The sequence below is a fragment of the Helianthus annuus genome, chromosome 2 (assembly GCF_002127325.2).
Source record: "Helianthus annuus cultivar XRQ/B chromosome 2, HanXRQr2.0-SUNRISE, whole genome shotgun sequence".
NCBI classification, from domain to species: domain Eukaryota; kingdom Viridiplantae; phylum Streptophyta; class Magnoliopsida; order Asterales; family Asteraceae; genus Helianthus; species Helianthus annuus.
The window spans coordinates 135,433,355-135,455,018 of NC_035434.2; the positions used below are offsets into that span (position 1 = coordinate 135,433,355).

General features: G+C 42.2%; 3 protein-coding genes across 3 annotated transcripts; 1 reads left to right on the forward strand and 2 right to left on the reverse strand.

Annotated features, from left to right (window-relative positions):
- Positions 1–5,609: 5,609 nt before the first annotated feature.
- Positions 5,610–13,383, reverse strand: LOC110933923. Its single transcript, XM_022177123.1, has 5 exons — positions 12,930–13,383; positions 8,213–9,738; positions 7,704–8,147; positions 7,533–7,644; positions 5,610–7,417 (listed from the first exon to the last, which is right to left on the reverse strand). The coding sequence occupies exons 1-5, from the start codon at positions 13,381–13,383 to the stop codon at positions 5,610–5,612; spliced, it is 4,344 nt and encodes a 1,447-aa protein (XP_022032815.1).
- Positions 13,384–16,319: 2,936 nt separating this feature from the next.
- On the forward strand, positions 16,320–17,679 carry LOC110937328 (aquaporin PIP1-3). The gene is made up of 3 exons (XM_022179727.2): positions 16,320–17,026; positions 17,171–17,311; positions 17,411–17,679. Exons 1-3 carry the CDS (start codon positions 16,400–16,402, stop codon positions 17,504–17,506), a joined length of 864 nt encoding a protein of 287 aa, XP_022035419.1. The 5' UTR covers positions 16,320–16,399; the 3' UTR covers positions 17,507–17,679.
- On the reverse strand, positions 17,642–20,709 carry LOC110937327 (short-chain dehydrogenase TIC 32, chloroplastic). Its single transcript, XM_022179726.2, has 6 exons — positions 20,378–20,709; positions 19,316–19,547; positions 19,142–19,221; positions 18,892–19,045; positions 18,318–18,396; positions 17,642–18,132 (listed from the first exon to the last, which is right to left on the reverse strand). Exons 1-6 carry the CDS (start codon positions 20,487–20,489, stop codon positions 17,836–17,838), a joined length of 954 nt encoding a protein of 317 aa, XP_022035418.1. The 5' UTR covers positions 20,490–20,709; the 3' UTR covers positions 17,642–17,835.
- Positions 20,710–21,664: the final 955 nt, after the last annotated feature.

The following is a 21,664-nucleotide window of genomic DNA, read 5'->3' on the forward strand; positions in this document are numbered from 1 at the left end:
CCTTTAACGTCTCGGGCGGTTTTCTGGTGTAGATCGGACCAAACCAAAACTGAAACGAGCCACCGAGGTGTTCTGATACCAAATGATAGGTCCGTAACGATCCAATTTCAGTCTCGGTTCGGTAAATATATGGAGACGGGTTGATTTGTGAACCAAGAACAATGAAATATTGATGAACAAAGGATTAAACCATGAAAAACCAAATCAAATATAATATTATAAATGAGTACAAGATAATGATCCACCCCGGGTGAGCTCCCTAGGGGTGGTGGCTCACAAATGCCCCTAACAAATGAAGTGTAGTTCCCTATTTATAGACCCTTGAGCCTTGTCCTCCAAACAAGTCCCCTCTTACTTGGAAAACCTACTAAACCCACTAAAACATTCGACTATCACACATAAAAACGCCATCCTATACAAAAAATAGATACGCTAAATAATGTCGGCGTAATTGATAACAACATTTTTCATTTTGACCCAACAATTGCCCCATTGGTAGACGAATAACAAGCTATCAGAAGTAGAATTGTGGAACCAACATTTCAAAATATAAGTAGCCAATCAATGGTACCAAGCTCATGAGGCTTGTTTTAGACCATATAAGGACCTTTTCAACCTATTTTTTTTCTTGCAACGAACCCTAGTGGTGGAAACATATAAACAATTTACAATCTCATTTAGCTCCGCATGTAAGAATGTGTTTTTGACATCAAGCTGATGAATGGGCCAGAGATAGGGCCAAGCTAAGGATTGTGCAAATGGTAGAGGGTTTAACCATGGGACTAAACGTCTCATAACAATCAATACCAACCTGCTGAGATTTCCCATTAATTACAAGGTGGGGTTTGTATCTTTTTAGCATGCCATTGGCATGATATTCGTGGCGAAAAAAGCCAGATACAACGTGAAGAAACACTGACCTATGCGGTGATTATGGGTTAGGACTTCGATGATTAGTGACCCGAACGCTTAGCTGCAAAACAGAAGCACCGTTAGGACTCGTTACAGGAATGGGGTTATTCCTGTAACCACCCTCCGGCGTGAGAATAAGTCTCGGTTTGTGGAAGTAAAAGGAAATTGAGAAGAGAAAGTTATATGAGAGCAAGATGATCATACCTTATACGTTTACCTTTATTTATAGGTTTTCCATTAGGGTTTCCTCTAACCTAGGATATATTCCGATAAGTTAGGGATTTACATGATCTTCCCGAAAAGTTGGAGATTTGGTTGTGCAACTTCCATGCGGATATGGAAAGTTCTAGAATAATCATTTATATTTATATTAAAATAATAGGTTGTAACCGGGTCGGGTTGACCGATGCGGGTCATACCTCGTCATGTCCCCCCAGTCCGAGTTCATGGAAAGAAATCCATTAGCTCGGACTAAGAGAGAAAAAGGAAAAGTTATTATACTATGCTTATTACCAAATACGTTGGGCTTAGTGCCGTTATGTTTTGAGGAAATGACGGCAAAAAGATAGGATGTGACAGTTGGGTCATCATTGGGATGACAACTGTTCTTACCCTGTTTGGACACGTATTTCCGTCCGTAAGTCTTTTTGAATTTGAAAGGTTACTTGTGCGTATAAATAACACCTCTATATGTGAGGGTTCAAATCTCTCTCCCCCAAATCGTTCTTTTATCATTCTTTCCGAAAAATGGCCTCAAAACCTAGTGAATCGTCTTCTTCTGCTGCCGCCACTGCCGACGTGCTGTTCTGCAAGTGGGGCGTGACGTCGTACAACAACCTTGTTCAAGACTACGGTATCCGGGCCGAATGGAACCCTATACTGCCGTCCAAAACGGATACTGCATTTCCCCTGAAATCGGGTAAAATCACGTTGTTTAGTGATTTCTTCAAGTTCTGCAATTTTCGGTTGCCCGTCACCAAGTTTCTCAAATTAGTGCTCGATTATTACCATATTCACATTTCCCAATTACATCCCCTCGGTTTGGTGAAACTTCATCAATTCGAATTTGCTTGCATTGCCTTAGGCCATATTCCGGAACTTATTGTGTTTAGGGCTTTCTTCGTGCTTGTGTGGAAATCCCCTTTCTTTACCTTTGACCGGAGAGATACTGATGTGTCCTGCCTTAGGGACATTCCTACCAGTTCTAGGGATAAAGATTGGAAGAAAAATTTTTTCTATATTGATGCCTCTGTTATCCCTGGTGAAATGTACTGGAGGGAAAAGGGGCCAAAGGATAAAGTCAAAGATGATGGGCCTTCTGAGGACGCGTATGTATCGAACGTTCTGTACACAAAGTTGTGTGGTCGTCCTTTCGAGTGCACGGTTATCCCTGAAGGTGCTCTGGTGATGGCTGGTATGAGTTTGTTGTGGCGTGATATCCGGCGATACCCCTCATTTCAAAGGGATGATGCAGGTATGTTTAACCTGTCTTTTGTCATATTTGCCTTAAATTTCATAAATAACGCCCACATATCACGCAGGGGAATGGAGTATGTTTGATTTCGTTGATCCTCCACGGCATCTTGTGTTGAAGCCTGCTGACCGCGTGTTGGACGAAGGAGAACTGGATGTGCTAGGGATGCATCTTGAGCAGTTTATTCTACCCGTCGTACCAGCGGACCCTGCTGTATACATTTCCCCCCTGCCAGTTGTTTCAAATACCAGCGTTTCTGCATCAGAGAAGAGACCCGCTCGAATAAAGCTGACCGGGAAGAAACATACGATGACTAATGTGGCTGTTACCTCCATTGAGGAATCTGCCTGTGTTGAGCGTGGTATCTCTCTGGCCGCCGTTATGACGAGCCCTGGTCGTGCTTTGAAAAAGAGGAAAACATTTGTTGTTCCTACTCTAAGTGCCTTCAAGGCAGTACAAGCTGCTCATGCTTTCCCAATAGGTATGTACTAACCGACTTGGCATGCTGGTGTAGGTTGAAAACTTCATGTTGCTAAATCGCGTCATTTAATTGTGCAGGTACCTCTGTAGGAGTACAACCTGGGGTTGTTGCATCAACTCCTGTGTCAACTGTGGCATTGTTGGTGCCTGATTCCAGTATTGGCGTATCTACGGAGCCCAAGACCCAGGCTTCTGCTACTGCTGCTATTAGCTGTGCCATGCCGCTTCCCACTCCTACCTTATCTGTAGCTGTGACCGTCGACCCTATTGTTACACCACGGACATGCGACGTTGGTACATCCTTGTTCGACTCGCCCATAAGTATTTTTTCTGTTGCTGAGAAAGAAGTTACCGCCGTGTCCGTGGCACAGGAGGTGACTAGCCTTGGTGGTGCTGCTGCTAGTGAAGCTGGGGGGTCAAGCAGCGGCATTGCTGATGATGGTGTCCGTCTGATTGATGACCTATTCTTACCGACCGTTCGATGGGATCCCAATGCTCAAGACAAACACTATCAGCCACGATGGAAAATCGCTAAATCTTCAAGGCTGATTTTCCCCCCTGTCATTCAACACTGGGTTGAGCGGGCGTATCCCCCGGCCGAGGCGGCGTACGTGGAGGGGTTGAACAATGAAGATCTGATGAATTCCTCGATATCTGATTCTGTGAGCCTACCACGAAGGCTGACGGAAATTCATCGTCGATGGATGCATGATAACACCCAACTCCACCAAGCGTCGGCTACTATTCAAGAGTTAACGGATGATAAACATCGCTTGGAGAGTCAACTTCAAACCGCTGGGTTGAAGGAAGCGAGGTTTCTGTCAGAGAAAAACAAGGCTGAGGAGGATTTGAAAAGGGTTACTGCCCATCTTGCTGAAGAAAGGATAATGTGGGCCCGCGATGTGGCGGAAAAAGACCGAGTTCTGGCTCAAGCCAAGAGCATACAGGAAGAGTTAGAGCGCAAGGCCATAGCGGAGGCCCAAAAGGTGAGACTTGAATTATCGACACAATTGGAAAAGTTCCGTGTTGACACTGATTTTGTGTCTCAGGTTCAGGAACGATACCAAGGCCTGACCGCCGAAGTAGAAGCTTCCCATACCAAAGTCCGGCTACTTCAGGCGGAGCTAGAAGAGCGAGAGGGAAAGGTTAAGGAGCTCCAGGACCATTGTGATTTTCTTGTCACCCAGAATAACAAGCTTGCTACATCGTCCGCTTCCCAGCTGAAGGAGGTTGAAAATGCGTTGGCACAATCTAACGCCGAGGTGGATGATTTGACTAGCCAGTTGGCGGCTATTCGCGGCGACAGGAACTGGTTGATAACCAATGGGCTGGTGGGGGCGTTTGAGTATTTACGCGAGTCGCCCCCTTTTACCAATCTGATTGATCGTTTATCCGTTGCTGCTTATCAATCCGGACATCATGATGGTGTGTATAAAGGCTATATGGAGTGCCACCAGTTGGACAAGATACCCCCAGACTTTCATGCTGTCAAAAGCAAACTCCAAAGTGACATGTCAAATGCCCTTGAAGCGGCATACACCGAGCCACTGCCCTGTTATGGCGATTTGATGGACAAGGTGAATGAAGATGGTATAGAGTTGCTGCGTTTGATGCTGGACCCCGCGGAGGAATCTGAAGAAGAATGATAGATTTGTTTTGTTTCGCTTGTTATGTACTCTTGTGGTTTTGCTAATGACACTATTTGACTTGGGTTTGGTGCCCATGTCTGTTTTGATTTGACAGCCATTCTAATGCTAATGTCATGATTTCTGACACCGCCGTATTTTGAAAATATAGCTCTGTGACGTGTAATGATTATTTTCTATTAATGCTTCTAACGTCACCATTGTCAAGCCTTTTTAACCTCTCTATAAATTTGCCTTCCTTTTCCTTATTTGGTAGTTGGACAAGATGGAGAGAAAACGATATAGGCAAAGTCTTTCTAAAATCTTCCGAGTGTTGGATGCTGCTGATGGCTTACTCCAGTTGCAGCATCCGGTGACAAAGTCGATGCTCCGACGAAGAAAGCCACTTCCGAATGCTGCTCCGGCCCGGGCAAACCGGGCGTGCCAAAGTGTTGTCGTTGAGGACCCTCAGCCGATGGATCCTGGAATGTCATCCTTGTCAGCTGACGTCCTGACAGATCTTATCCCAGTGGATCATGACCAGCGATATCGTTTTACGTACCAACGTCGCTCCGGTGGTTTTCCCAAGCAGCGACAGATGGACGGTTCAGAAATGGTGGCTCCGATGGTGGATGGTGAATCATCTGGCAACCTGACTGTTGATCCAGCTACTTTTGTTGATGGTGTTGTGGTGCTGCATACCCCTGCAGTGGTGATGGCACCCAACTTCCATCAGTAGATGCTTTTGAACATGTTCTGCTTTTTTGGTTCCCATGTGTTGGCTTTTAACGACAGGGACAAGTACTTGGTTTATTTAAGATAGGTTACGTGTATGTAAAAATGCCTATCTGTTTTGTGGCGGTTTGTGTATCTATTACCAAGATACCCGCCGTAAGCGCTGTATGTTCTAACCCTATGACTTGTGTAATTGAAAATATTTCGTGTTTAAGGGTGTTGCTTGTAGTTTTACCGTTGTATGCACTTGTTGTGCGATGGTATCCTATGATAAAAGTAAATGTCTTTTATTGAACTAATGTAAAACGAAAAGACACCACTGCGGGTGAGTTACAATTGTAAAATGAGAAAAATGGTTAACTCTTGCTGTTAGGAGCAAGGTCTTATAAGTAACATTTCCTTAACTGAGCGATGTTCCAACTGCGTGGTACTGGTGTGCCATCTAGCCGAGATAGGCGATAGGCCCCTTTGCCCAGATCTTCTTGAATGACATAAGGGCCTTCCCAGTTTGGGCCCAGCTTGCCTGAAGGTTCCATTCTACTCGCTTCATTGTCACGCATGACGTAATCTCCTGTTTTGAAATTCTGTTTGGCCACTCGCTTGTTATAATATCTTTCCAATGCCTTCTTGTATTTTGCTTCGCTGATGGCGGCTGCCTCGCGCCTTTCCTCCAGTAAGTCCAGGCCTTCTCTTAGAGATCTATCATTGTCATCGCCTGTGTTGAGGCGGCGTAGTGATGGTAATCCCACTTCAGCGGGTATCATTGCTTCCGCTCCATAGGTTAGGCTAAATGGGGTTTCATTGTTGCTGGTTTTGGGCATTGTTCTGTGTGCCCAGAGGACATTTGGCAACTCTTCCACCCAGGAGCTTCCCTCGTGGCCTAATCGTTTTTTGATGCCATTCAGCAAACTTCTGTTTGTCCGCTCTACCTGGCCGTTTCCTTGGGGGTGTGCTACTGACGTGAAGATTTGTTGGATGTGGAGATGAGTGCACCATTCTTGGAAAATTCTGTCTGTAAACTGTGTTCTGTTATCGCTTACCAGGTACAGTGGTAATCCAAACCGGCATACTATGTGTTCACAGAGGAATTTTTTGGCATTGTCCGCCGTTATTTTGGCTAAAGGCTTAGCTTCCACCCACTTGGTGAAGTAGTCAACCGCCACGATTAGGTACTTTAGCTTTCCAGGGGCCGGCGGGAAGGGTCCCACGATATCAACGGCCCATTTCTGGAAAGGCCATGCTGCTGTCACCGGTACTAGGCTGTTCTTGGGCCTTATTGTTTGAGAAGCGAATTTCTGGCAGCTGCGGCATTTTCGAAGTTCTGTTACAGCGTCTTCGTGCATCCCAGGCCAATAATATCTCGCGCTATGGATTTTGGCTACCACCGCCCGGGGTCCAGCGTGTATGCCGCATAGGCCCGCATGTATTTCGCTGATGAGATATTTTGCCTCTGTTGGGGAGACACATCGCAGCAGTGGGCCCAGGTAAGACTTTCTGTATAAGACACCATTATTGATCTCATATTGCAACGCTTTCGTTTGTATCTTCTGTGCTTCGCCCTTGGCGGGAGGTAGCTCCCCCGTTTCCAGGAATCGTAGAACCGGGGTGTACCAGCAAGGATCTTCCGCTGTAACAGCGGAAACATTCCGCGGTTCGATTGACGGTGTCTGCAGCGTTTCGACTTTGACTTCCTTTTCCATACCTGAGGTGGCGAGTTTGCTGAGAGCATCTGCTATCTGATTCTTGCCTCTATGCACGTGATTGAGCGTGACGTTGTCAAAAGAATCCTTGAGTTCCTTTGTTTTCGCCAAGTATTTTGCCATTGATTCATCTTTGGCTTCGTACGTTTCGTTTACCTGATTGTTGACCTGTAGCGAATCAACATACGCGTCTACCCTTGCCGCCCCCATAGATTTCGCCATTCTTAGACCTGCTAATAGTGCCTCATACTCCGCTTCGTTGTTAGAACATTCGAAGTCGAAGCGTAAGGCGTACATCAGCCTGATCTCATCTGGGCTTATCAGCATTAAACCGGCTCCAGATCCCTTTCCACTAGATGACTCATCTGTGTATAGTTTCCAGGTTTGCCGGGCAGTGCTGGATTCCGGGATGTCCTGGACGACTGGGTCCGCGATAGCTTCTCCTTCAGGTATTTCGGCTAGAAAATCAGCAATTACTTGCCCCTTAACTGCTGTTCATTTCTGATATTCGATGTCCAAAGCGCCAAGTTCAATTGCCCACTTGGCCAGTCTGCCAGAAATCTCCGGCTTGTGCAGGACTTGTTGCAGTGGGTAATTGGTTAGAACCTGCACGCGGTGCGCCTGAAAATATCTTCTCAGTCGCCGCGTGGCGTGTACCAATGCTAAGACCAGCTTTTCTAGCGTGTGATACCGCGTTTCGGGCCCCGCTAATACCCGGCTTATGTAATATATCGGTGTTTGCCTTCCATCTCGTTCAACCATGAGCACGACGCTTACCGCGGTATGAGCTGCCGCTAAATACATCCTTAATACTTCATTAGGCCTTGGTGCTGTCAGCATGGGTAATCCTTCTATGAAGCGTTTCATGTCTTGCAAAGCTTGTTCCGCTTCGTTGGTCCATTTGAAGTTTTTCTTGTTGAGGCAATCTTTTAACGTTTTTATGAAAGGCAGGGATTTCTCGGCGTGTCTTGCCAAGAACCTGTTGATTGCCACTAACCGCCCATTCAGGGCTTGAGCTTCCTTCAATGTTCGTGGGGAAGGCATCCGCGTTATGGCGGCCACCTTTTCTGGGTTGGCTTTGAAGCCATCTCGGGTGACTACTACCCCCAGGAACTTCCCCTCTTCCACCCCGAAAGAGCATTTCTTTGGGTTTAATTTAATGTTATACTCTCTAAGCCGCTGAAAGTTTCTTCGATGTCTGCTAACATTTGCTTTTCTTCCCTGCTTTTAATTACAAGGTCATCGACATAGACCTTCAAATTTCGTCCGATTTGTGTCTCGAACACCTTGTCCATGAGTCTCTGATAGGTAGCTCCGGCGTTCCGTAGACCAAAAGGCATTTTTGTGTAACAAAAAATGCCCACATCGGTGTGAAACGCTGTTTTTTCTTCATCTTCTTTGGACATCTTGATCTGGTGGTACCCTTTGTACGCGTCCAGGAAACATTTGAATCGGTAGGGTACCAAGGAATCGACCTTTAAATCAATCTCGGGCAGCGGGTATGCGTCTTTAGGGCACGCCTTATTTAGATCTTTAAAATCAATACACATTCGCCATATGCCATCTGGCTTTTTTACCATAACCGGGTTGGATACCCATGTATGGTATTGCACTTCCCTGAGGATTCCAGCTTCCACTAATTTTCGTACTTCTTTGACAACTGCTGCCCGTCGGTCCGGGGCCATGCTACGTTTACCCTGTGCGACCGGCTTAACGCCTGGGAGCGTTGCAAGTTTGTGTTCTGCTTTATCACGGGGGACTCCTGTCATGTCAGAATGCTCAAAAGCGAAGATGTCAACATTTCTTTTTAACAGTTGCTTCAGGTCGTTTCTAACTTCTGGAGACAAAGTATCCCCGATTGTGACCATCTGGTCCGGATGGCGTGTGCTTAGTACCCATCTTTCTGGGCCCGTGGCTCCGGTGGGCCCTTGGCGGCATCTTTTGGTACTCAGTACTTCTCCAATCTTGTCACGAAACACAGTAGCAATACCTCGCGGTGTAGGAAACTTCATGAAACCTCTTGCCGTGGAGACTATGGCGTCCAATTTTCCCAGGGTGAATCTTCCGATTATCACGTTATGGTATGACTCAGCGCGGACCACAAGGAAGGTCAGGAGTATGGTTCTTTCTTTAGGTGACTGCCCAAAAGTTACCGGGAAAGTGATCTGACCGATAGGGTCAACCTTTTCCCCTGTGAACCCTTTGATGGGGGCGTGTACTGATTCAAGCAACTTTCTATCTTCTGGTTGCATTCTGTTGAAGCAATGCTCATAGATAATGTCTTCCGAGCTCCCGGTGTCGACCAGGATTCGCCTCATGCGGTAGTCTCCTACTGCTGCGGATATGATCAGGGCATCTGTAGTGAGGTGCAAGTCCTCCATACGAGGTTCTATGGTCATTGTTGCCAACATCCAGGGTTCGAGCGTGGAGAAACTTCGTTTTGCCCCCCTTCTCATATCCGCGTGTACCATGTTCAATTCACGCGGCCTCTTGCCTGCCGCCTTGTCACTTTCATCCTTGACGACAGGTGGGCCTTGCTTGATATCTCTTACTAGGTGTGCCAATTTTCCCGCTTTTACAAAATATTCGATCTGTTTCTTAAGCTGAAAACAAACGTTGGTGTCATGCCCGCTCCCTTTGTGGTACTCACAGTATTTACTCGTATCTTTGTTAAGGTTATCTTTCAGTGGTTTTGGTGGGTTAAACCAGAGGTTTTCTGAGCCTAAAATTTCAGCCGGTGTCTTGCTTAAGTTGGGGTATTCGGATCGAGGTTTCGACGGCTCATTCCTTGAATAGGAGTTTCGGTGTCTATCTGTAACGTTCCGTATTTTTGAATTTTCTATTTATAGCTTTATCAATTGTACTTTCCAATTTTAGTCATTTGTACTCTCGTTTATTCCCAATTTCATTTCGAGACTTGAATCATAATGAAAACTGCATGGTTTTGATCATATGTTTGTTTGATTCCTATGTTATGAAATAACACGTCAAACTATGTCGAACACGTAAAAACAGTGTAAAAATATTCTAATCTTGGCTCTCGAATCAAGTAATATCAAGAGATTACCCTAAACCGAACAAAAATCGGGAATTCGTGCGATAATTCGATAGTTTAGCAGAAAGTTGTGTTAAATCGAATAAATTACAATATTTATTAATATTAAATAATTAATTAGATTAAATAAATAAATTATTTTTATTTATCTTATCTTATAAAATAAGTAAAAATAATAAATTTTATTAGTTTTAGTTAGTTTAGACTAACTAAGTTAGTTAAAACCTTTATAACATTGAAGTTAACCAAGTTAAGTCTAACTTGGTTAGTTTATTAAAGGAACCAACTAACTGAGTTTGAAAACTCAGTTAGTTCAGTTAAAATTCAAAAATAACAAAAAGGGGGTCTCCTGGGTGAGAACCGCCCTTAACCGGACTCGAACGCGTGACCTCCCGCATAACAAACGACACACAAACCACTCGGCCGGGCATGCCACATCCAAAGGAAATCAGAATCACATTCCCTATATGCGCTAAATACCCGGAACCTCCTTCAAACTTTGCCGCTCAGTTCACTGTAACCGCACCGGAGATCATTCCCTTTCCATCTCGCCTTGGAGCATTCTCCGGTAATCGATTTCGGTTACCAGAATTTACGCCCAATTACCAAACTTGCACCACAACCTCTCCCCTATATAAACCAACCGATTCCCTTACCTCGAAACCTCACAAATCGCAACACCACTACCCTCACCCGCACTCGCAGCCCCTTTGCGACCCACCTACACTTTCGTCGGCACCGGAGAAAGCAGTCGGAGAAGACCACCGGAGGAAACAACAGGAAACCTGCAACCCGCGCTACCGTGCGTCACCGGAGAAACACCCCAGTCGCCGGTAACCCTTCTTTTTCTTTCCGACCACTGCGTTCATTCCCTGTTTTAATTTTCTGTTTTGTTCTTATAGTTTTTTTATTTTCTGTTTTATATATATTCTGTTATTATTAATATTATTAACATTATTATATCTGATTTTCTTTATAAAATCAGTATTATTATTAAACTTTAATAATCAGATTTATTATTAAATCTTAAAACTTCTGAATTTATATTTATTTCATTTCCAGAATTATTATCAACATATTTGTCATTGTATTTATTTAAAATAAATAAGGTTCATATATTTATTTAAATTCAGTTATTATATATCAGAATGTTATTATTATTAATAAAATAGAATTTTATTATATGTACATTAATCTGTATTTTATTATTAATAATATTTAATAATCAGAAATTTTATTAATATACACATACAATTTATCAGTATTTTATTAAATGATATATTAATCAGAAAATTTATATATTTATATATAACAAGTTTGTTATGAAATATCATTATTATCACAAGTATCATGTTGTTATTATTATTACTAACCTATTTTCGTTGCTATAATTATTCGACATCCATAATTAACAATGTTAGAAATCTAGAATACTAATTAGTCTTGAAACTTTATCTTATTCCAACGTTAATTTCATCGTAATCACCAACTAGTATTAACGAATTCCCAAACACAATAGGGTAATCTTCTTGCGCTCGTTGCAACTCCTTGCAATCTTTTGGACAATCTCATTCTCTTATTTCTCACCAAGAAACTAGGGCTGTAAACGAGCCGAGTCGAACCGAGCTAGACCCAGCTCGAGCTCGGCTCGAACTCGATTCGAGCTGGCTCGGCTCGAGCTCGAATTTCAAATCGAGCTGAGATTTGAGGCTCGAGCTCGACTCGATTAGAATTCGAGCTAGCTCGGCTCGGCTCGATCTAGCTCGAACTAACAAAAAATCGCAAAATTTACTACTTAAAAATGAATTTCTTCATAGACTAAGGGCCATATTTACCATTTAATTTAACCATATGGCTAAATATGCAAGTATAAATAGTTAATTCTCTTTGTACATTGTCTTTATCTTCTTTTATAGGAGAAATACTCCCTTTGTTTTTGTTTTCTAAACGATGTGGGACAAAAAAATGAAGGATGTAAACCTTATCGAGCCAACTCACGAGCTCACGAGTCGAGCCAGACCAAGCTCGAGCTCGGCTCATTTACAAACCGAGTCGAGCCGAGCTGGCTCGTTAACAACCGAGCCAATTTCGAGCCGAGCTTTCTTCGAGCTTTTTTCGAGCGAGTTTCGAGCGAGCTGCGAGCCACGAGTTTTTTGAACACCCCTACAAGAAACACGCAACGCACTCTAAGGTGAGTATACATGACCCATTTTCGCTTTTACACTTTTGGGTGCAATCTGTATTCTATATCAAACATCACACAACACGTTAAACATTTTACACACTCTATCATTTCTGCTATGTGAAACATTTTATTCATGTTAGACATGTTATGCTATTGTAAACACTCATGACTATGTGTTCATTAACTTTGCAAGCCTCCCCTAACAATGGTAGCGCTATAGGTTGAGAAACGCCCCTCTCGTTATATTAACGAGTATTGTTAGGTTAAACTATGTTAAAACCACCCTGTAGACTTTGGGTTGGACACTTTAATTGCGTTAAACTTTGGTTTGGACACGTAGAGTAACATCGTTTCGAGTATATACTGTCAATATGGTATTGTATTCACATTTGGATATGAGTAACATTTTAAACACGTACTATGCTATGTATGAAAACTTGTATACTCGCCAACATGCTTTTGTTGACTTTATTTTAATACATATTGCAGGTTGATTTATCAAGATACAAGAAAGCAAGCTAGGATGGCCTAGAAACTCATTTTAGAAATAAACTATTGTTGAATTTATATTTGGATGTTTGAAACTTTGTATTATCCTTTAGAATCTAATAAAATGATTTAATTTATATTGTCACATTTAGTGTTATGTTGTTTTGAGCAATTTGTTCGTCTCATCCCGATGTTTCCGCCATCGGTTGGGGTGTGACACTATCGTACCGCGCGTCTTTGTCGTTTCTCTGGTATCGGTCTCCCCTACTTTTGCCTTTAGATCCCCGGTGATCTTTTTCCTCCTGGTTCTTTAGGGCTTCTTTTTTCCTATTGGCTGCATGGCTAGCTGCCACTGCCTTCTCTTGTATGACGTATACTTTGGTTATTCGAAGTATTTCATCGATTGTTGGGGGTACACCATCCCTTCCATGTAGCGTTCTCAGTAACTCGTCATCATTGACCCCCTGAAGGAAAGCTCCACATGCCAGATCATTTGTCACACCCGGGATCGCCAGGCTTTCCTTGTTAAACCTGATGATAAAGTTTTCTACTGTCTCATTATCTCGCCGACGGATGTGGAGGAGCTCGTTTCTATCTTTCGTGTGTCTGCGCTGCTGGCTAAACTGTAAGATAAATTTCGATTCTAAATCTTCAAAGCTGTCTGTTTCACCTGTAGGCAGGCTATCCCACCAAACTCGGGTCGCGCCCACTAGCGTTTGTACGAACATTTTGCACCATAAGGGCATGGACCAACAGGCTACTTCGCCGGCACTCTTGAATAAGTTGAGATGATCATCCGGGTCGGCGAGGCCATCATACTTGCCAACCGTTTAGGGCATCTTGGGTTTTTCCTTGATAGAAGCCTCGGCGATTCTTCGAGTGAATTTAGACCGGAACGTCGCGTCTATCGGCTTGTACGGTCTGGTAAGTTCGTCTTCTTCCACATTTATAGGCTGTGCTGGTGGGGCGCCCATACCCGGGGCAGTTCCCACTATAGGGTTGGAGCTTCCTATTGGAGACACCCGGGGCCTGACGTGTTTCCCCTGTCGTACACAGGCTCAGCCGTAGGCGGAGTCTGGGTATAAACCGGTTGTGGCGTTGGGACACTCCACCAAGGCGGCATATAAGCCGCGTACGCCGATTGAGCGCTACCTTGCGTCGTTCCTTGGAGCGGATACGCCGAACCCCCGTACGAGGGTAAATATCCGTAAGGGGGTGCATAACAATACCCAGGGAAGTATACTTGGTTTCCTGGTGTGATGGGGGCGTTCATAATTCCGGCCGGCATGACGACCGGCTGATGGGGCGGCGTCGATAATGCCGCGGTAAGCGCTGCTGAGTATAGCGGTGGCATCGAGTTGGAAATCAGAGGTTGATAGTATTGAGGCCTGCTAGTTTGTGGTGTGACGGTGCTGGGGCTTGCCGATGTAATAACAGGGGCGGAGGAGAGGCGTGAAGCCTATGCATTAGTAGTTGTCGCTGGGGTGAACATATTACCGCTAGTTCCCCCTAACTCCCTTGATTGCAGTTGTGAGGGCATGTAAAGAAACGGACTCGTCACCACAGTCTGGGAAGAGACGGTGGTGATGTTGTCAAAACCTGGCGGTGGTCCTTCTGCCTCGAACTCTGGGTCCAGCGACCTTGTAACGGCTGGGGAGGACTGTGTGGTGACACCGAGGCTCGTCCCCAACGTCAGGTTATTGTTTGTCATCGTTTGATCTGCTACGTTCTGATCACTTGCCATGAGGTTCTGTCACTGAATAGGTCCCACGGATGGCGCCAATGAAGAAACACTGACCTATGCGGTGATTATGGGTTAGGACTTTGATGATTAGTGACCCGAACGCTTAGCTGCAAAACAGAAGCACCGTTAGGACTCGTTACAGGAATGGGGTTATTCCTGTAACCACCCTCCGGCGTGAGAATAAGTCTCGGTTTGTGGAAGTAAAAGGAAATTGAGAAGAGAAAGTTATATGAGAGCAAGATGATCATACCTTATACGTTTACCTTTATTTATAGGTTTTCCATTAGGGTTTCCTCTAACCTAGGATATATTCCGATAAGTTAGGGATTTACATGATCTTCCCGAAAAGTTGGAGATTTGGTTGTGCAACTTCCATGCGGATATGGAAAGTTCTAGAATAATCATTTATATTTATATTAAAATAATAGGTTGTAACCGGGTCGGGTTGACCGATGCGGGTCATACCTCGTCACAACGTATAATGTGTGCATTAGGAGGACACAGTACAAGATCCCACGTGTTATTTTCTATTAAAGCATTGTACTCGGAGTTCATAGCATCAGACTAGTTCGGATCAAGTTGAGCATGGCGTTGAGATTTAGGTAAGGAAGAAATGGATGAGATGTTGAGTTTGAGTGGAAGTTTTGGTTTAATGGTACCGCCTTAGGTGGGATTGGTGGTTGGGTCGGGGTGTGTGGGCGGGTCTAATGGTGAGAATAGGTGTTGGTAAAAGGGGAGGTTAGGTCATATGGTAGGTTTGGTTGGGCCAAAGGACGGAAGTAGGCCGTTTAGACAGGAGAGGGGGTGTAGGCTGGTGTACGGGAGGTTGGTGAGAAGTTGTTGAAATCGTGTGTGTGTGTGTGTTGTGGGTCTTGGCCATATGGGCTGGTGTAGATGTGGGTATATGGTGGTGGCGGAAGCAGGTTAGGATACGGTTTATTAGAAGATAAGAGGGGAGGGGTCATCTTTAAGGGAAGGAGAGTTCGTCAAAGGTTACATGTCTAGATAAAATAATTTTCCCGATAGCAAGATCTAGACACCGATAACCACGATGATCAACCGGATACATGAGGAACCCACAAGGGGAAGAGTGAGGTGTAAACTTATGTGGGTGGGTATCCGATTGGTTTTGGTAACAAGCACACCCGAAGACTCGAAGGTCCTTGTAATCAGGGTGTTTCAGATAAAGGACAACAATGGGTGTTTAAAACCGAAACCCAATGGCCTTTGAGGGGAGGATGTTATGAAGGTATACATATGCAATGTATGTAGGGCCTCCACCTAATAGTAAGGAGGAAGTGAACATGGGTAAGAAGGAAAAAAACATGATTTCGTTAAGGCGACGAATAATGCGTTCGGTCGTTGGGAGGTACGGGGGCATGAGAAACAAAATTGTAACCCGTGTTGTAAAGCAAAGTTTTTAAATGGGGTATTATCGAACTCGCCACCCATGTCACATTGGAAAATTTTGATCTTTCTGTGAAACTGGTACCCGATGACCATAACTCATTTCTGTTGTTCTCCAGTATCTAGTGCCATTGCCTGTGTTGGACTTTAATTGTGTAAGTCTTGTTGATCAAGTTCGAAAGAAAAGATACGGGTCAGAATATAATTAGTTAATACATAAGTTTATGTTATGGTTAGATTGATTAAGTTAGTATAAGGATTAGAAGCGATAAGTTAGAAAGTCTATAACCTGTATGAAGGGATACGTCATATCAGATCATACACGTCGATTGAAGAGGCGCCAAAGACAAGCAGACATGTCGATTGGGGGACAGGGTCACGATAATAATTGATCAGAAGACACTCTGTACTGGATAATAATAAGACATACACAACATTATTAATATTGTCATCAATTACCCAATCATTCATTACAAAATCTAGAAAACGAATATTATGAGAACTTTCAACTATAAAACTACAGAGACCCTATACTCAGTCCTCACAAAGCCACCACTCACAGCCCAAATCTAGAGAGAGAGAGAGCAAGAAGAATGGAGGGTAAGGAAGAAGATGTGAGGCTTGGAGCCAACAAGTTCTCAGATAGGCAGCCAATTGGGACATCAGCCCAAACAGACAAAGACTACAAGGATCCACCACCAGCACCTCTGTTTGAGCCAGGGGAGTTGAGCTCATGGTCCTTTTACAGGGCCGGGATTGCTGAGTTCGTAGCCACTTTCTTGTTCTTGTACATATCTGTGTTGACTGTCATGGGTGTAGTCAACTCTCCTACAAAATGTGGGACGGTGGGTATTCAAGGGATTGCTTGGGCTTTTGGTGGTATGATCTTTGCTCTTGTCTACTGCACTGCTGGTATCTCAGGAGGACATATTAACCCAGCCGTGACCTTCGGTCTGCTACTAGCAAGAAAACTATCTTTGACCAAGGCGGTGTTCTACATGGTGATGCAGTGCCTTGGAGCCATCTGTGGTGCAGGTGTGGTCAAGGGTTTCATGGGCAAGAACCAATACACCGCCTTGGGTGGTGGAGCCAACGTTGTAGCCCATGGTTACACCAAGGGTGGTGGTCTTGGTGCTGAGATTGTCGGCACTTTCATGCTTGTTTACACCGTCTTTTCTGCCACTGATGCTAAGAGAATTGCCAGAGACTCACATATAACCGTATGTATATTCTTTCCCTAATCATTCGTTAACAAAGGGCAGGTCGGGTAATGGGTCAAAGCAGATTCTGACCAAAATGGTTTCTGGTCAAACCAGTCGTTAAAAAAGTTCGAAACTTTAAGTTGACTTTGACTTTTATTGTAGATTTTGGTTCCTCTCCCAATTGGGTTTGCGGTTTTCTTGGTTCATTTGGCCACCATCCCCATCACCGGAACCGGCATCAACCCTGCAAGAAGTCTTGGAGCCGCAATTATCTACAACAAGGACCAAGCTTGGGATGACCACGTAAGATTTCGTTGACTTTTGAAGTCAATCATTCATTTCACTAATTCTGTCTGCAAGTTGTTCATCAAGATTTAATCTTTTTTACTTTTGTACTTGCAGTGGATCTTCTGGGTCGGTCCATTCATCGGAGCTGCGCTTGCCGCTTTGTATCATCAGATCGTCATCAGAGCCATGCCCTTCAAGAGCAAATCTTAAATTCTTTTTATTTTCTTTTTTGTCTCTATCATTTATGTCAATTATGGTTTGTTGTTCTTCATTTATATGTTGGTTTTCTGTCGATGTTATCGTTCATTATTAATGTAATAATGTATGTATGTGTGTAAAATTATCTTCATAATATATGGCATGCTTTCCTCAATAGTAACACATATATACATAGCACAAAACTCGTCGTTCAACTTTCATTCAGTATAAGCGTTAAAGACGTTGAGAAACAGCGGTATAACACACGCACACCATCAACAAACAGTATAACGACCACAAAACGACTTGGTGAAACCAAAATATGGTCCGGTGAGAACCGGTTACTTCAACTGAGTCAAGTTCAAACTGAACTCCCACAACTTCTTGGCCATTTCCGGATCATCGACAAACTTGCCAGCTTTTGATATGTTACTATCGGCAAAATACTCGCCACTAACACCCTTCACTTGCGGATGCAATGCCACATAGCATGAAGTTGCAGCTCCTTGAGGAATATTCTTCAAGAAACTTAAAGCCAGCCGGCTAAAGAACGAGACCACAATTCCTTGGTTACGGGTAAGATTGGTTTTTATCACTCCAGGGTGTAGTGAATTCACAGTCACATTTGCGCGTTCTTCCTGATTACACCAACGTAAAAGTGAAATCAACGGTTGCCCACAAAATCAAGAGTTTTTATCATCTCTTTTTGTTTCATGTTAGTGATACTCTGATGGTTAACGGGTTAACGGGTCAGATCATGACCCGTTTAGGAATCATCATGGGTCAGATTTAATCGATGACGGAATAAAGAAAAAACAATCACCTGGAGGCGCCTTGCTAATTCCTTAGCATGCAATGCATTAGCAAGCTTTGACTGCCCATAAGCATAGAATGCGCTATAGCTGAAATAAATAAAAAATTAAATTAAATAAAAAAAAAACCAAAAAAATATAAAGAAAAATCACAATAAACATAAACTATTTTACAAGAAAAATCACAAAAAATATATGCATGTTCCATCCAAAATGACTTTTTTGTGCATTTCAGTCCTTCACCTTTGGTTTTTTTTTTTTTTTTTTGCCATTTTCATCCTTGAGGTTTGCAATTTATTGCGACTTTCACCCCTCGAAATTTGGCTCTCAGGGATGAAAATGGCAAGATTTTAAACTTTTTGGATGAAAAACAAACCTTTGGACGAAAGTCGCAAAAGTGGTCAAACCTCAGGGATGAAGATGCACATTTAATATTTAGTTATTAAAATAATCAAAAGACCATGAAAATATTAACCGGTCAACCTGACCAATACACTTATGAAAATGGTCTGTATTGACCCGGATTACCCAACCCGTCCATTTTGACACCTAGTTTTATGAAATTGTATTAACAAAATATTGTACCTCTTTTCATCATTGATCTTGTCAAACCTAATTCCTTCAGGGTACGACATCTTATGAAGATCGGACGACACAACAACTATCCTTCCCTCCTTTTGGCTTTTAGTTGAAGTCTTTTTCATGGTATCCAACAACAAGTTTGTCAAAAGGAAGTGACCTAAATAAAACAAAACATGTTTTGTTAAAAACAAATCTTACTTCATGTTTATTTATGTTTCACGTTTAGTTAACATTAACGTTAACATTAACATACCGATATGGTTGGTTGCAAACTGCAGTTCAATGTTGTCTTGCGAAAGCGTGAACGGAGGAGACATGATCCCTGCATTGAGACTTCATGCACCAAAGAGTAGATGAAATTAGTCAAATATGCATCTTTCGAATATATATATTTTTTTTCCAAAATAATCGAAGAATTCTTGTATACATTAGGATGTTTAAAGGAAGGTCCTTTGCGATGTAGTCAGCCGCAAATTTTCGTACAGACGCCTGTGAGCTCAGATCCAACTCCATCACATCAAGTTTGGCGTTCGGGGTTTTCGCACAAATGCCTGCCTTGACTTTTTGACCAACTTCGAGATTTCTGACTGCCATGATCACATGTACCCCGCGCATGGCAAGTACACTGGCTGTTTCCAAGCCAATACCACTACTAGCCCCTAGAAATGAAATGTACATTGTACGATTAGCAATAACATCAGGAATTGGTTGATTCGTAAATCATAGTTATACACGGCGATTATGACCCGTTCATCCAGACATGGATTCGATTAACAAAATTGTACAACGACTCAATTTGGGTACACGTAATTTACACAACAAGCCAATCTGGTATCCTCAAATTGTACAACGAACGAATTTGGGTACACCAAAATTATACGAGTCAATTTCATATGCGCAAATTATACAACAGACCCATTTGGGTAAACTCGGATTATATAACATATCAATTTGGGCACACTTAAATTATACAAAATGTCAACTTGATATACTTAAATTATACGACATACCAATTTGGGTATACTCGATTTATACAACGGGTCAATTTAGATATATGCGCTAATCATACAACGATTCAACTTGGGTAAACTTGGATTATATAACATATCAATTTGGGTATACTTAAATTATACAACAGACCAGTTTGGGTACACGCAAATTATACAACGGGTCAATTTGGGTACACGCAAATTATACAACGTATCGATTTAGGTACACGCAAAATATACAATGTACCAATTTGATTTACACAAATTACACAAAAAAACATTTGACCAGTCTGACTTGCAAATGCCAGCATCATATTCATCAATCATCAATCAAACCAAAAAAAAACACAAACTGAAAAAACCAATTGCATGATATCATCAATCTTTGACTTTATTTCAAATCCAATCAACCTAACAACAACATAAATTTGAAAATTACAAATTACACCATAAAAAAGGGTAATTCAAGAAGAATCAAACAGATCTAAAAGTAAAATTACCAGTAACAATGGCAGTAAGGCCAGTTCCATCAATCCCATTTGTAACATCTTCGGCTCTTGAATTTGCAGAAAACCCTGATGGCCCACTAAACAGTGAGTATATCCACGTCATCTTGATTGATGGGTCGCTAAAAGATTGGATTTTTATAGGAAAGAAGAAGTACCCACTTGGATTAAAGTGGTTTAGAAGAAGATGGTGATCGTATAGATACAAAAGTTGGGGGGTACTTATGGGGTTTGAATGGAATAAGAAGAACAAAGAAGGCGGCTTGATATGTTCACACGATGATCAAATGGGAAAGTTTCATGTGGAAAATTGAAAGGTTTGAAAAGAATTAAAATACGTACCTTTATGTAGTGATTATATAATTTGTTTTTATTTATTATATAACTAGAATTATCACCTGCCGCAATGCGGCAAGGATTCATTAGTTATATATCATGTTAGATGAAAGGCAAATGGATCTCACTTGACCACGAGCCTGTGTGTAAAACCGAGAAAAAAAATAACTAAGTCGATCTCTAATTCGTACGCTGCGACAGACCTATCAAACAGGGAAAAATAGACGCGCTGCGACGGACATGTCAAACAGGAAAAAAAAATAGATGAAAAAACGTTAAACCCCACACGCGCGTTGCGGTGTGTTAAGTCGGAAATTTAGAACGACACGTTAAACGGAGAACTTATAAAAGATGAAAAGTATATAAGATACTAAAGTTGAAAGTAAAAAATGTGTTGAGATTAAATTGCAAAAGATGAAAAGCTTTGGGTTGAAAGTAAAAAAGAATTAAAGGGGTTAAATTGCAAAAGATGAAAACTTTTGAATTAGAAGTGAAAAATCAAATTAATCAAAGGGGTTAAAATACCAAATATTAAAACTATAGACTTAAATTGCCAAATATTGAAATTTTAGAGTTAAAAAAGAAATCAATTAAACAAAAGAGATAAATAGATTTAGTTAAATTGATGTTTAATATTATTATTATTATTTAATAAAAGAGATAAATTAAAAATAAGGGTGAGAAATTACCAGAGAATGACAAGTGTCCAAAAAGGATTTTTGTTTATTAGTATAGAAAGATTTGTTTTTTTCTTTTATAACTTTTATCTTATTGCAATATTTTATTTTTATCTACATTTTAATATACACATTATGAAAAATTGAGTCGTGATAGTCTTTACTTTCTGTATAATTTACATTGAAATGTTTATAAAAAATAAATACGTATTTAGATTTGTATAAAATAGAGTATGTTTAAAAGTTTTTTTTATAACTTATGGGATAG